Genomic DNA, 16,422 nt, shown 5'->3' with positions numbered 1-16,422 from the left:
TAATCAGTAACACAATCCAAAATTAAATACATAATACTGCCTATGTAATGTTGGGAACCTTGCATGCAAACGGCTGACCAAAGGCCTATTTTTACTATATCGGTAAATGAAGTTTTTTTTTTTTTTTTTTACAAATGAAGCATTCTGAAGATGTAAATAACTTTCGATGTGAGTTTTAAAGTTATTACCTTAGCATTTAATATTTTGAGTGCTTATCCTCTTACCTTATCCTGACGACTCCGCTCCACTTCCGTCTGTGGGACAGGGCGTACCTCCCTCATTCCTCCCCCTTCCTCCTTATTCGCCTCTCAACTCATTCCCAACTCTCCTCAGTTCCCTGCTGTCCTGTGCTTCTCCCCTTTCATCCCCCGGCTCTCTCCATTCCGGTGGATTCATGCTCAGCTCTCGCCCTCCTCGGTCGCCATGCAGAACAACCACACCAAGGAGCATCTCTTTAAGATTCTCGTTATAGGGGACCTCGGGGTTGGAAAGACCAGCATCATCAAGCGGTATGTGCATCAAAACTTCAGCCCCAACTATCGAGCCACCATCGGGGTGGACTTCGCCCTCAAAGTCCTCAACTGGGACCAGGAGACGGTGCGCCTGCAGCTGTGGGACATCGCAGGTACCGGACCACTTTTACGCACGGCTCATACCAAAAAGCAGTTTCAGAAAGGGCAAACACATATGAGATGTTATGAACCATATAAGTTTTTAATTACTTTTTGAACAATAATTTGTGTTACTGCTGTGTCTCAAAGTGTACAGTTTTGTTAAAGTACGTCACAGGGAAATTAGCTGATTAAATGATGTATGTATTTCGAAAAAAATATATGGACATATTCACTTTTTCTTCAGTTTAAGCTGTGATAGACTTTGTTTGACACTTAAATAACATGTAATTTATCATTATATATCATCATATATATTTAAAGGCTTTAGGCTCTTATATCTCTTGAGGAGATTATGTTTACAGTGATGCCTTTTTTCTTTTTTGATCGTCACATGATAAAATGTATCTGCTTCAAAATTCCACTGTATAGTAGTTATGAGAATCAAATGTTCCATTCATGTAATTTTAATTCAAGAAAAATAACTATCCAAATAACAGATTATATATTTATGATAGGTCGGCTGCTCAAATAAAAAAAAAAATAACGTTTTATTTTAGGAAAGGCAACAAGTGGTGTAAGTCTCGTAAAAGAGTCCCGAGAGGAAATATCATGTGGTGTACTGACATTCAAATAATTGTGTATTTTAGATAAACATCTAGTTTGAGCCCTTTGATGAAAAGACATAAACTGATCATGAGACAATGTCGTCAGAGTTGTTATTTAACCATTTTGGCAGGGGGGTGATATTAAGGTTTATCTAGGGTAAACATTGTTCATGTCTACCAGCTGACCTCTGACATTACTCACTTCAAATCACTTAGCAACACATTTCTGTAATTACACAATTGTCTTTATTTAGAATCACAATAAACACACACACTCAAATGCTGAACATCTCTCTTAGACCAAAGTGTTATTATAACATATTTGTCAATATTAAATCAAACCCATTCGTGTGACCTTTAAACAAGTAAATATGTTTCAATCTGTGGGATAGTTTGGCGGGAGCTTCCAAGTTTTCATTTTATTTAAAAAGACTAAGATAGAATTAATGTAATTGATGAATTTAAAAGCATTTCAGATAACATTTACTAATGGTCTTTCCCCAAGTGGCCACTCACCTCTTCTCTGCAATCTGCTAAACTGCATGCCATTCCCCCCTATAGGATGCTATGCATTCTGTCCTTCTTTACTATGTTGTATGCATCCAGATATGACTGCACACAACTGGAATGCGGATAATTCATTTTTATAAAGAATAGAGAATATCTTTTGTGAAAATGACAAATTCTAACCTATTTAAGCATTCATTGCCTGGGGTGAACATACATTTAGGGATGCTGTGGGTTAGACACCCGAAGGCTACAGCAGTCTCATCTCACATGAGTGTCGGCTGAGGTTCAGAAGAATGATCTGACCTGCTGCTCACTCCCCTCCTGTGCGCCCTCTCCAGTAAGCGCAAGCAGTCATGTGTCTCAAACTCATGTGAGGCAGATTTGAGGCCCAAGCTCTTGTATACAGAAAGCTTTTATTGTGAACTAAGGATTAGTGTATCCCCCAGAGAGGGATAGGCAATAGGTCTGTAGTGTACGTGTTCCCTACACTCACCCTAAAGGTATGGAAGCCTTGAGGTGGGGTAGCCAGTCTACAAAGTCTGTTCATTAAGATTATCAAATTAGTTTTCTAGTTAGTTTGGATCTTCGAAGGTATATATTTTAAGATTTTGTCACAAATAAACACACTGATTACAAGCAAATTAAGGAAATGTCCTCAAATAAATATGTTTGCATTCAGCATTTTACTTTGTCCATCACTTCTTTGTTTGTTTGGGGCATTATGATAGTCTTAAGGTTTCTCATGCCACAGAAGTAATAAATCACCTGCTGCTTCTGTGCATTTCCCAAGACAAATAATAACTTCAGCCGGTCTATTTTTGACTCCCATTTTTCTCTGTCCAGATCTGTCAGGGTGACGTGGATATCTGCAGGGGCATAGAGCATGATGGTGGGACTCTGGATGGTTTAGGGCACGTTAGAGGGGCTTTATACTGTTCAGCCTTCTGAAATCACAAAGATACAGTAAACATGTTGAGCTGTGGATGTTTCCAGAACTGACCAAAGATCTTTCACATGTTATGCTCTACTTAATCTCCACATGTAATATCTAATAACGAAGCCTGTGCCTCTCCGTAACTTTAAAGGACCAGAAACATCATTTCTAAATCAGCTTTGTATATGGTTAAATGGTTTTAGTAATTCCACATGAGAGATACCTGCTGTATTTATGTTTCGGTCAGTATTCTTTTAACCAGTTTGAGGGTGAAAATAAGCAACGTCTTGCACCAGTTAGAATCTAATCACATAAGAAAAACTTATTATCTAATCAAATTACACCCACACAATCCTGATGAAGTAAATTAGCACAGCCTTTAACTGTTAAACTATTATTTGATGATACATAAGGTTTTCTTTAGCTACAATGTTCACTTAACCAGTTTCATATTCAGTCATTCTTATTAACATTTTAATAGAAACAGTTTGAAACAATTGTCTTTTTTCAGGTTAGGTTTTATTAGGTCAAGAAACAATAGTGAGTTTGATTCAGTTAACAACAAAATACACAATTATAATTCTTCACCTTATACAGCCGTACTATACTATGCTACTTATTGTTATACTAGATTCTACCTTTCTGATATGTACTTAATGGCTACAGACAACCTCCTGGCAGCTGACCCTGTTAACTGGTCCATCGGTGTCAGGTGAATAGCAAATGTTTCTATGGGCCTCTACAAAGTAGCTTGAAAATAAATATCAACTTCTCTTCTCTTTGCCATGATGCAAACTGTTTTTAGAAGGATCAGCTAGGGTTTGTGGTTTAGTCCTCAGTATACAAATGTCTTGCCCACAAGCTGAACTGTGAGGCTGGTACTGATGGTGCTCTAGCAGACGTTATGGATGGGAAAAATCACTGCGGATACAGCATTCCTACAGAGCTTATCGAATTAATTTTACCCTCAGGAATTTGTACAGTTCACAGTCAGGAGAACACGGACACGCTCACACCAAAGACTCCTCTCTCCTCCTACCAGCCCTGCCTCTATCCGTGTCTGAATCGTATCTATCTCTTTATGCAGCCCTTCTAACAGTATACGCATGCTATTTTGTGTGCATATCCATGTTTGAGAGAGTGGGTGAGGTATGTCGGGAATTCTTGCATGGTAGCACATGAGACAGGAGTGTGATAAAATGAGTAAATCGGATGATTCGTGGCTCTGTGTCTGTTTGCTGCTGAGGTGTCACAGCAGCTTTTTGGGCGCCAAAATGTAGCTCCCAAGAAAGTGTAAGAAATATTTTCTCACTGTGCAAGACAGTATCACGTTTTATCACCTTGACTCTGATAATATTATAATACTTTTTTCTCTGTGTATACATCTTTGCCCTTGTCTGTGTGTGTCTTCTAGGTCAGGAGAGGTTTGGCAATATGACCCGTGTGTACTACCGCGAGGCCATGGGTGCCTTTATTGTGTTTGACGTCACAAGGCCCGCCTCCTTTGAGGCCATCACCAAATGGAAGGAGGACTTGGATTCCAAACTGTCCCTTGCCAATGGGAAACATGTAGCCACTGTGCTTTTGGCCAACAAATGTGACCAGGGTGGGGACGTACTGACCAATAATGGAATAAAGATGGAGCAGTTCTGCCAGGAGAACGGCTTTGTGGGATGGTACGAGACATCTGCTAAGGTGAGAACACATTTATGAACACAACGCAAGGAGCTGTGGATAGCCTTCAACAGTGTGTCCTTTTTCAAATATCCTTCAGAAGCATTTGACTCCCTGATGGTTTGATGGTGAAGAAATCCTTTAAAAGCTAATTTAACAGTGTCTCAGTCTACTCAATACTTGTTTCAGTCAATGAGCAGAGCCGTGTCTCACAGCAGATATTCCCCCTATGTTAGTTCAGCTCAGCTGCACCTGATCAGTTTCTCTATCATCCAGACACAATGTTCAATATTGTTTAGGGAATATTTCAGCCCACTGATTTCCACCGACCGACACAGATTGAATGAATAGTTTGAAAACTTTGGGAAAAATGCTTATTCACCTTCTTTACATCCCTGCCCAGAGTCACAGAAGATTGATAACACCATTGTTTTTTTAAAAGGCATGAGCCAGGAGGTGTTCAGGTTAGCTTAGTTTAGCATACAGATTGGAAATAGCTATCCTTGCATTGTTCAAAGGTAAACAAACACCACTTGATTACTTATGACAATACCTTGACTTGTTTTTAGGAGATAATAAAGAAATATATTTTACTAAAATGGTTGCCATCTATTTTCATTTTGCCAGTCTAAAACCCATGTGACCTGTACAGTTTGACTTGGAAACAAAGTATTTCTATGATAAAACGATAAACAGAACAAATGATTAAATAGGAAAAACAAATATGAAACTTTGAAACTTCATAAAGGACAGTCAAATGTAAGACTCACTGAGGCAGACAGTTATCAGGATCCACCCACCTACACACTTACTCACGGAGACTAACACCAGACATGATAGCTGCTAAAGTGGAGCTAGAATCTCACATCTGGACGTTAAGGGAGGAAAATAGACAGACGTGCACGCACACACACAAACACACACTCATCGTTATTTCATTTCATTTCAAACCTTTATTTACCCAGGTGTATCCCATTGAGATCATTGATCTCTTTTTCAAGGGAGACCTGGGGCCTATACTACGAACCTGGTTCAACCTAACCTGGATATGTTTGAGTTAGCCGGTTGGCCTAATCCAAAACATACGCGCTCTCGCTAAACGGTACTACGACGCGGGTTATCCCTATAGGCCCTGGCTGCGGAACGGGGCGGGGTCAGATGTGGGCGGGGCTGGACGTCCGATGGGCGGGGTGTATGGATATCCTAAGGACACAAATAGCATCATCTGCTGGACAACTACAATAAGTACAGACACAAATCTGCACTGACTAAATATAATTAATCTGCACTCGACTAAATATAATTTAAAAACTAAATATACAAACTTCATACTAATTAAATGCATGAATGTATTTAAATATGTGGTATAAAAAGTCATATATTCTATATTAGTGTATTTAAGTTCATTATTTAATATTTGTTTTAGATGATAGTGTATTTAAGTATATTATTTAATATTTGTTTTAATTGATTATTCATTTAGTCAGTTATGTGCATACTCATATCTAGTCCATATATTTCAAATGATACATTGCACTGCATTTAATAGAATGATAGAAAAAGCATTTATTATTTACAACATTTATCATATAACCGAACAATCATTAAGATAACAGAACCGAAAAAGCAAATGCAGTAAATATAAAAACCAAACCAAGTATACAAACAAAAAATCTATACAACAGTGAAAGGCTTTGCTGATGCAAACATTCAACCGCGCTCTTCAAAACAGGCATGAACCTTAAGGTTTTCTTTATCAATGCTCAAAAAACATTAAATAGTCCGACTCAAATTTGAACCTGAACATAAATGCTGTGCTGCCTGGGGATGCTTCAAGCGCTCAGAGAAAGGAGTATGAATGTAAGGTTTCCCCACTGACATAGAGAGGAGGAAAGAATGGCTGGCTCAAGTCAGCAGGAGCAATGTAACTATCACAAAAGACAACAACAGCAACAACATATGTGAGGTAATCATCTTTTTCACAAAACGAAGACCACACCATTGGGAAGCTTAACGTCTGTTTAATAAAAATAACAGGGAGAGGCTTGCAAAGCTCTGGGAGTTGAGACTCAGGTGCGGGGTGAGGGTCTCATTGCAGGTCTTTAGGCTCCAGAATCCCCCTGGGGTTCTTGTGCTGAAAGAGGGAGACAGGAGAAAGGGTTAGATACATCTAGCAACCAGAGGATGGGAAATTGCCGACCTATTTTAAAACGTACCTTGTGTTTTCACTCTCACTTAAGTCCCTCTCCCTTTGCCATCAATCCAACATCAGCTGAGCTGCAACATAATACAGACAGGTAATAATCAACAGAATCACAAAGACATAATATGACTCTGCTAAAAACACTCACCCATAAATTACGTTTTTGTTTACTGTTTGGAAGTCTCAAATATCCACTCTAAATCCATATCGATAGCGATGTATCACAAAAATAGCTCTCTTCCTTATTATTGTGTAACGTTAACTATATTATACTAGCTTGAACTCCAAAATGGATATCCTCATTTCACCACCTCCACCCACTACAATCACACGCCCCAACTCCCTCCACCCGGATAAAAGCACGTTAAGAAGCCCCTTTTCTCTAATTCCACAACGTTGGAGGAAATAACATTAGGACAACGGATTAATAGGCTGTTTGTGGTTAACGTGTGTTGCTAACGTTATCCGGCATTCTAGCCTAATCTAATCTGTTATCTGTAAACGTCAAATATACTGATTGAAGGGATAATCCACTAACATCCTTTAATACACATGTGTAGTTAATTTGATTCAGATGTTCTGATAATATCCGCAATATAAATCTTTAAACGTCTTCTTACCTTTAAAAGTCCATCACGAACGGTCGGGTCTATTATGCTGCAACCATAGACTGCTAGCTGCAGATCCTCTCAATAGTTTCCCGGAAGTGCTCCGCGATCCGTCATTGCTGTAAAAAACGGGTCCATTGGAGTGAACGGAGATGTCGGAACTCTTCTCTGGGCGGGGTCGGACATCCAACCCCGCCTTTTATCCGACCCCGCCCCATTCCGCGTTCCGCAGCGAGGACCTTCTCGGTTATCAAGTGGATCGCTCAAGCCAGCCGTTTCCTATCTAGTTAGGTGCGCGTTCACATGAAAGGGGTGGTATTTGGAGCATTCGACCAATCACAAACATGGAGAAGCGTACTGACAGCGCAGCGCATACTTCCTGAATGAAAAGTGAACTTTAATACTAGTCAAAAATGAAGAAGTTAAACTTTAAACATCCATGACTTAAACACTTTATCCAGGATAAAAGCCACATAGCTGCACCTGCAAGGTGAATACAGCTGGCAAAAGAAAAAGTGTTTGAATGCGTACATTAACAGGTTTATGATATCACTGCCCCGTCTAAAACACGATCTGACTTCAATTACATTTGTCTCGAGTGTTTCGCCAACTTAATGTGTTGCTTAAAATAATACTTCTGCATACAGTATGTGACACTGTGAGTGTTGCACGGCCAGATACGGCTCAGCTGACTCAGATAAGGAGATATATGATACATTATGAAGTGATATGCCGCGGACTGTACTTAATGTACTCTGATCCGGTTACTTATGTTGTGGCCGATATTTAAGTAAGCTTTCTTAACGCTAATGTTATAATAGTCAGATTGCTCTGAAGATGGAGGTGATATTCTATTAATGTTCACGTTCACACAGTCGGTGATTTTTGCCGGCCGTCTTTCCTGCGACGGCAGCTTTTCTGTATTTCCTTTCTCCTGTAATATGACTTGATCGCTTTAAACTCCGCACACTGAGCTCTGATTGGTCAGCAGGCGGTGCTTTCACTGAGTTGAGCTCTTAGCCTGCAACCTAACCTGGGGCCTATACTACGAACCTGGTTCAACCTAACCTGGATATGTTTGAGTTAGCCGGTTGGCCTAATCCAAAACATACGCGCTCTCGCTAAACTGTACTACGACGCTGGTTATCAAGTGGATCGCTCAAGCCAGCCGTGTCCTATCTAGTTAGGTGCGCGTTCACATGAAAGGGGTGGTATCTGGAGCATTCGACCAATCACAAACATGGAGAAGCGTACTGACAGCGCAGCGTCATACTTCCTGAATGAAAAGTGAACTTTAATACTAGTCAAAAATGAAGAAGTTAAACTTTAAACATCCATGACTTAAACACTTGATCAGGATCAAAGCCACATAGCTGCACCTGCAAGGTGAATACAGCTGGCAAAAGAAAAAGTGTTTGAATGCGTACATTAACAGGTTTATGATATCACTGCCCCGTCTAAAACACGATCTGACTTTAATTACATTTGTCTCGAGTGTTTCGTCAACTTATGTGTTGCTTAAAATAATACTTCTGCATACAGTATGTGACGCTGTGAGTGTTGCACGGCCAGATACGGCTCAGCTGACTCAGATAAGGAGATATATGATACATTATGAAGTGATATGCCGCGGACTGTACTTAATGTACTCTGATCCGGTTACTTATGTTGTGGCCGATATTTAAGTAAGCTTTCTTAACGCTAATGTTATAATAGTCAGATTGCTCTGAAGATGGAGGTGATATTCTATTCATGTTCACGTTCACACAGTCGGTGATTTTTGCCGGCCGTCTTTCCTGCGACGGCAGTTTTTCTGTATTTCCTTTCTCCTGTAATATGACTTGATCGCTTTAAACTCCGCACACTGAGCTCTGATTGGTCAGCAGGCAGTGCTTTCACTGAGTTGAGCTCTTAGCCTGCAACCTAACCTGGTCCCGACCAGGTTAGCTGCTTAGCATATATTACCATGGAGATCTAGCCTGCTAAAAAGAGAACCAGCTTCGGATGACCGGAAAGCCGGAGTTTTCCCTGAATTTAGCCGGCTAAGCGAAAATCCTGCTTCGCAGTATACCCCCCTGGTCCCGACCAGGTTAGCCGCTAAGCATAAATTACCATGGAGATCTAGCCTGCTAAAAAGAGAACCAGCTTCGTAGGACCGGAAAGCCGGAGTTTCCCCTGAATTTAGCCGGCTAAGCGAAAATCCTGCTTCGTAGTATACCCCCCTGCTCAAGTAGGTTCCTCATGAAACCTAAAAACATAAACAGAACAACAAAAAGGACATCTTACAGCATCATTACAGGGATTACAATTTACAATAACTATCCACATGAGCAGGTACCAACAGCTTCCGATTGAGTAGCATCCAACCGAGCTTTAAAAACATTTAGTGGCACCAGATTGCTCAGTTTCCATTTAAATTGCAGACTGTTCCAAGACAGAGGAGCTGCACATCTAAAAGCTGTCTTCCCTAAGACAGTCCTAGCAGTTGGCACATTTAATAAAACCACAGCATGCGATCTCAGGCAGTAGCCACTTACAATTCTCCGTGAGATCAGGGAGCAGATGTAGGATGGAAGTTTCCCTAACATGGCTTTGTATATAAAAATGTAACAGTGACTGAGCCTCCGTACAGTTAGTGAAAGCAAACCAGCCCTTGCATACAGGGTACAGTGATGGGTTAATGCTTTACAGTTTGTCACAAATCTCAGTGCACTGTGATACGCAGCATCTCATAAGTGATATTTGATTTAAGTGGTTGCACAGTGTGAGTTAGAACTTCTACTAGTTGCACCCACTACTCTGTGAACACTGTGGAGTCTGAAGCTCATAAAGCTCTTCAAAAGTGATGTGCATCTGGATGCTTTAAGTGTCATTTGCACAAAAACACTTTGCTCTTCAGCCTGTAATGTATCAGGGGGCTATCTGACACACTCTGAGCCCACTGCAGAATAACATAAACAAATAATTATTTCAAACTTTAATCCTAAACAACACTGCACATGTTCTTCATGCACAGGGAAAGAAGTGAAGTTGTGAGAGAGGGTATAAAGGTGTTTTTATGGTGTTTTATCTCACTTTGAGAGATTCTTTTGTTCCAGTTCTAACACTAGATAGATCACGACACAGATCACGACAGAGAGGAGTTGTGTGTGAGAGAAGTACAGGAGGCTGCAGACAGCAGCATGTCACATCCTACTGAGAACACTGTTAGATCTGATATATATTCAGCTGCTACAGCATCACATATTAAGAAAGTATGTGCATACGGGTGTCTCTCATTAATACTCACTTCTAGTCCTCTCCTCTTGTGAACCTTCCTTTGACATTTCTCTAGTTTACTTCAGCTTCAGTCCAAGTCCTACAGGGCTGCAAAAACACTGTGTAGAGTGGTCATTTACAACATAAAAATGTAGAATAATATGAGCAGCACTTTTGGATTTTTTTTGTAAACACTTCTGTTGTTGTTTATATTGTTTGTTTACATTTTTGTATTGACGATACATGTTGACTCCACTTTCATTCGCTCCTGTTAACAATAAACCAAAGCTATTAACTAAAAACACTATTCAAGATTGTTCAATTCCTAGTGTTTGATTTTCGTGTGATATGCACTTTTTAATTTTAACATTTAGTTTTTCATATTATTAATTTTACATATCATTCACACATCACTTGTTCAATCAAACTCATCTCACAGTTTGAAGTATTATTGTCGTTTTCACTGCTTTAACTGCAGAGACCACTGCCAGCAGCTGCGAGGACATTTATTAATACTCTCTTTTCGCTTTTGGTTCACGTCATGGCTGCTGGCCGGTGCCTCATCCATCAAATCAGTTTAGTCACAGCCCATTTGATTTACTCACCTGCTCTTGCCGATTCTTGTTTAATGCTCAAAATGTTTTATATTTATAGTTTAGGCTCATAAAATGTTAGCATTAATCACAATTTTTCACCACTTGTTCATACTACCATTTCTCTTTCTATTTGTTCCTTCTACTTTGCCCTCTCTTTTTAGGAAAACATCAACATCGATGAAGCGGCTAACTGCCTGGTGAAACACATCATTGCCAGTGAGAACGACATGCTCCAAGCTGAAGTACCCGACACCATCACCCCGCAGCTGGAGAATGACAAAGGCAGGACATGCTCCTCCTGCTTCAGATCCCAGTGACAGCCCCTGACGTCCTTTTGTATCTCATTACACAAAAAAAGTTTAGTTTTTCTGTAAGCAGGAAAACTTCTTTGGCAGATTTTTTTTTTAAGCATGTGTGCCAACCTCATTCCTGTATGGTAGTGTGAGTGTGGAGGGGGAGAGACAGGCAGCTGGCTCAAGACAGAGAGCTGGATGCAGCTGTATGCGCTTGTCAAAGACAAGGTTACCCTCTGGGCGACTTCAAGCCTTGACACTGGCACTTTGGTTACCATGGAGACACCGTTAATGAACCCATGCACAGAGAGATCGCAGCAAATCACAGAGTATCAGTATGTGTATCTGTACTGAGGTCTGCAGAGCTAATCTCTATTTACTCTTTTTTTCTGTGTCTGAGTTTCCCTGCTTCTTTCTCCCTTCACATCCCTCCCTCACAGCATTTCTTTTTAGTTTTTCAGATGTCATTCTGTACTAATAAGCAGGCAAAAAGCAACAGAAATATAGTTTTCCTCCTGATATACAAAGCAACTCAATTTGAATCCTGATAACACTACAATTTCATCACTAGCGAGTAGCGATGGTTTTATTACATCTGGTTCTGTTTTGGTCATTTTATAGCACTGTCTTTTCCTGTCTTCCCTTATGCACATTTTCCGGCTTTAATGTATAACAAATTATATTAATGTACTAAAAGTGCCTTTTTCCAATACAAACCATCTTATTTAATTTCCTAAAAAGATATATCCACTACATTTTTTATTTATAAGTGCATTTCAAGTACCTTGCTTTTCATCACTGAGGTAGAACTGCACTCATGTATATTGAAAAATATCAAAAAGTACATTGTGTGTGTGAAAGCAAAGATTCATTATGTTGTTTCCCTATTAATTCAATGGTTTCATATTCAATTTATAATATTTGTAATATTTGTAATTATGGGATTCATGCATATGCAAACATGTACATATTATATACAGTATAATGAAACTGATTATAGAACCAAAGATGTATCCAGTTTTCAACATGTTCATATGAATAAACCATAGCTTTACTGACCAATGTCTGGATGTGACTGTGTGTTACAATGTGAGCACACACAGGTGTTTTCAATCACTGAGGCTGATGAGCAACAAAGGTTAAGGTGTAAATAGTCCCGCCCCTAACAGGTGCAACAAATTAAGAGGCGCATTAGAGAGCTGTCTGTCAAGATCAGTTTGTGAATGCCCAGAAACACCTGGGTAAGTGGACAAAAGTTAAGCATCATTGTTACTCTGGTACAATTGTAAAAACATACTCTTTTAAAATACTCTTTGTTTGTGTTTAAAAGTTGATTTTCTGTTCATCTTTTAACATTGATAATTAAATGTTTTATCTACAAATCAGGTTTTCCCATACATAGTAGATTCAAATATTTGTTAAAAGTTATTCAACATAAATTAAGATGTCGCTCCAGTGGAGAAAATCTGATTTAAAGCGGTCTCTGGTGCAAATAATATCAATTGAAGGCTTCTATAGGTCTGTGTTATTTTTGGTTGTGACTAGATCACGCTTGATTGAAATTCCCCTGTTGTTTTCATGGCAAATTTACTAGACAGGTTCCAGCTATTTCAATGAAGAGACATGCTACAAGGGCAGAATAGATTGTTTTAGTCTTGTAATAAACCGCATTTTTGTCAAATGAAAACGTTTTGCCACCAGCGGCTTTACAATGAATCAGGTCATAGTTCTATTTACATATGTTAACGAATGCACCATTCTCCAAATCATTCACCAATACAATCAGCTAGCGTACAACCTGATTCGTGATTAAAGCTACATCATTTATCTGGCTTACATTATAAATAAACAGTGTTATATTTTTTGAATCTGCGTACCAAAAATCAGGCTGCAACATATAAATCCACAGATGTAATCAGAGCATAACAAATTCAAATTGATGCAATTTTAACTTCTGGCACTGAACCACAGAATGTATTTCCAATGATGTGTCTCTCTTTTAAGAAATGTCAGGCTTGTGGACAAACATTTATTCATTCCTTATAGAAGGGGATTATGTTTTTCTCATAGCATTAGTAACCGGTCCCTCACGTCAATATGCTGAAAATCCGATTTTACGAAGGAATAGTTCAGATTCCAGTACAAGAGTTCTTGTTTGTGTATTTATTTTCCTGATGACCTGACTTTCACCTGCCATGTGTCTGAAAACACATCTTGAATTTCTTGAGATTGGCAACCATTTCTTTGGGATCAAAAACAGCTTCTAGTAGGGATTTATCAGCATGGCAAAGAACATGTAAACCTAGGGTTGACTATACTGCCACACTATTTTTTATAATTATCTAGTTTCAGTGTCTACCACTGGCAATAACCAAAAGAAAACCCAAGAAAAGGGCCATTTACTTAGATTTCCTTCTTATGTATGCTTTTAAAATCCACCAGTTCCAATTTTAGGTAAGGTGTTGCTTGATTTTAACATACTGTACCAAAGCGTTAATGTCCTGTAACCCACCCTATTGCAGCCTTTTCCTCCGTTAGACCAGTGGTTCCCAAACTTGTTGTGCCCAAGGCACACCAAAGGACAAGTCAAAATCTCAAGGCACACCTATTATGCAAAATAGCCCTTATAACACGTGTTATCACTCATATCATGTAAAATATCTGTACATGTGCATATTTATTTACTAATGCCAAATAAAATGTGACAAAGACAACTATATTACTCATGAAATATTTATTAACGAAATATTTCAGAAATGAATTTGAAACGTTATCAAATTAGGCTTCATCAAAGCAGCAACACACTCATTTAAACCAGACAGGTCACAACATTAAAAATGAGACAAAGGAAACTCAGCACAGAGAACTGTCAATGCAAGGAAGCTGCATTGTCCATGGTCCTGAACTACAAATTAGAAATGTAACATTTCAGCAGAGATGGGGTCGTTACTAAAAAAAAGTAATATTACATATTACTTTTTTTTAAAGTAATATTACATATTACTTTTTTTTAAAGTAATATATTACACTACTTCGTTACTCTCTACATTATTACATTACATTTCATTTTAGCTGACGCTTTTATCCAAAGCGACTTACAATTACCAATTACATAAAGTAACTCGTTACTTTACTCGCAGGGCCGGCCGCCCCTCCCTGCATGCAGATCACGCAGACTGCTAAAGTTTCAAATGTTCTCTTCTCAGTTTCCATTGTCGCATAAGACTGATCCAGATCCTGAATGTTTTCCTATCTGACCATGGCTGTCCTCTGTCTCCTGCTATCTGTATATTTTGCGCAGTCTATCTCTGCTCACTCTGTTGCGTCGGCGTGTTCTCCTGCGTGTTGGCCATGTGTTGCACTGGAACCAGACACCGCAAAGACTTCAGCCGAGCACGTACGAACTGCGCATGCGTGAGTGGCAGTAACTCTCCTTACCAGCAGGCGGCGGTAGTGTGTATTCGTCAATCAAAACAGGCAACAACCGGAAAACAGAGAAGAAGAACAGACTGATATAAACAAACAACAAATAGCGTGTGCGGTAGCTCCACTTTAGCATGTGTTCTTTGCAGGTGCTTGTTGAGGTGTGACGTGGTGTTTACAGCAGTGGATAACAGCTTCTGGCCTGGACACAGTTTGCACCTCACCGCCACATTCCTGTCTATTCTTCGGATGAACTCAAAATAATGGTCATACCTCCACCCCTCGAGAGTTATCACTGACTCAGCCATGTTTATGCAGTACTGCACGTGGAGATGTGGACGCGCAAGTCGCGCAGATTACGTACATATAAACCTACATATAAACCTACAAAGTACTGATATAGTAAATAATTATTTTTGTGTAGTTGTATATTGCAATAATAATGTATGGTTGTCACAAAATCCCACAGCACACCCGGACTTGCCTCACGGCACACCAGTGTGCCGCTGCACACCGTTTGGGAACCACTGCGTTAGACCCTTCCTTTCTGTCTGCCTCAGCCTGACACTCAGGGCCGGCCCTAGACTTTTGGGGGCCCTAAGTGAGCTTTGGCTTGGGGGCCCCCCTCACTCTTGCACATTCTCACCACACACAACACGGAACCAACTTTTGTTTTATGATGTTAGCATACCCACACATATTGTATAAATAAGCATGTAAACACTGTGGACCTAACCTCTTCTAGTGGGGTCCTCAGCTCCTCTAGGGGGGTCCGGGAAGATTTTTTTTAATATTGAAGTTAAAAGCATCAATCTGGTGCACTTTGAGAGCAAAATTAAGAGATCTATGGATACATCTCTCAACACCCATATGAAACAGAACTGTAAACAGATTTTTCTTTATGAATATTTTACAAATCACTTAAACTGTATTCTTGTTTTGTCATATAGTATTTCATAACTGTTTTTCATGTATTCTCTCTGGCTGTCCATCTCATAATGTTCACATAGAAACTAGCTGTCAATAGGAATATCATTCAGAAGAATTATAATTTCTTGCAAAAATCTGTCACAAAAAGAGGTTGCACATTTAAATGCAGGTGTTGTTATGGCAACGCCAGTGCCCAAACAGCCACATGTACTGCAGCAAATACGTTCAAACATGATGTTGACACATAAAGCAGTGGCAACTATGCCACCATTTCAGCTGACTTTTTATAATTATATATATTTCAGTGCTAGGTTGATGCTTAGCTAAGCTAACTATGAAACACTTTAACTGACAGGACTCAGGATCAACTGTGTACTGTAAGGTAGCTTCTAGCTTCATGTCGAACAGTAAGTCAACATTTCCCAGAGAGCTTTCTTTGAAATCACCAGGTAACGCTAAAAAACATTACATTTAGATTATATGACAAAGTGTTTATTTAATATATCTGGCTAGCTATAGCTACTTGCTAACTGTTTAGCTTACCCCCGCGATTCAAAGTAACGTCAACGTAATTTATGCTTTGCTTACATGTTTGCATAACTTGGAAGTTTACTGACATGTACATACCTTGTTTACCTGGCTAAAGTGGTGGCTCTGGGGTTGTTGTGTTATGTCCATCTTCAAAAACTCTGAGTCCGACTGACAGTTTATTTTAAACATTGTCACAGCTCACAGGATAGGTACTTGTCAGCCAATAAGAGAAATGTTTATTTC

The 16,422-nt window shown here is 39.5% G+C and overlaps 1 protein-coding gene and 1 long non-coding RNA gene across 2 annotated transcripts; one reads left to right on the top strand and one right to left on the bottom strand.

The window, feature by feature from the left end:
• Window positions 1-334: 334 nt before the first annotated feature.
• rab38a (RAB38a, member RAS oncogene family) lies at window positions 335-12,353 on the top strand. The gene is made up of 3 exons (XM_034097158.1): window positions 335-625; window positions 4,078-4,358; window positions 11,164-12,353. The coding sequence occupies exons 1-3, from the start codon at window positions 424-426 to the stop codon at window positions 11,317-11,319; spliced, it is 639 nt and encodes a 212-aa protein (XP_033953049.1). The 5' UTR covers window positions 335-423; the 3' UTR covers window positions 11,320-12,353.
• Window positions 6,377-7,378, bottom strand: LOC139435016 (uncharacterized). Its single transcript, XR_011644293.1, has 3 exons — window positions 7,161-7,378; window positions 6,554-6,614; window positions 6,377-6,471 (listed from the first exon to the last, which is right to left on the bottom strand). It is a non-coding gene; the product is annotated as an uncharacterized lncRNA (long non-coding RNA).
• Window positions 12,354-16,422: the final 4,069 nt, after the last annotated feature.

This window comes from Pseudochaenichthys georgianus, chromosome 13 (assembly GCF_902827115.2).
Source record: "Pseudochaenichthys georgianus chromosome 13, fPseGeo1.2, whole genome shotgun sequence".
Taxonomy (NCBI): domain Eukaryota; kingdom Metazoa; phylum Chordata; class Actinopteri; order Perciformes; family Channichthyidae; genus Pseudochaenichthys; species Pseudochaenichthys georgianus.
Note: the sequence above shows the minus strand (reverse complement) of the source record. Positions and strands in the feature narration are given on the sequence as shown.

Coding starts and splice junctions, on each gene's coding strand:
- rab38a (XM_034097158.1), top strand. CDS start 424: ATGCAGAACAACCACACCAAGGAGCATCTCTTTAAGATTCTCGTTATA. Junction 626..4,077: donor GCAGCTGTGGGACATCGCAG/GTACCGGACCAC, acceptor TGTGTCTTCTAG/GTCAGGAGAGGTTTGGCAAT. Junction 4,359..11,163: donor GGTACGAGACATCTGCTAAG/GTGAGAACACAT, acceptor CTCTCTTTTTAG/GAAAACATCAACATCGATGA.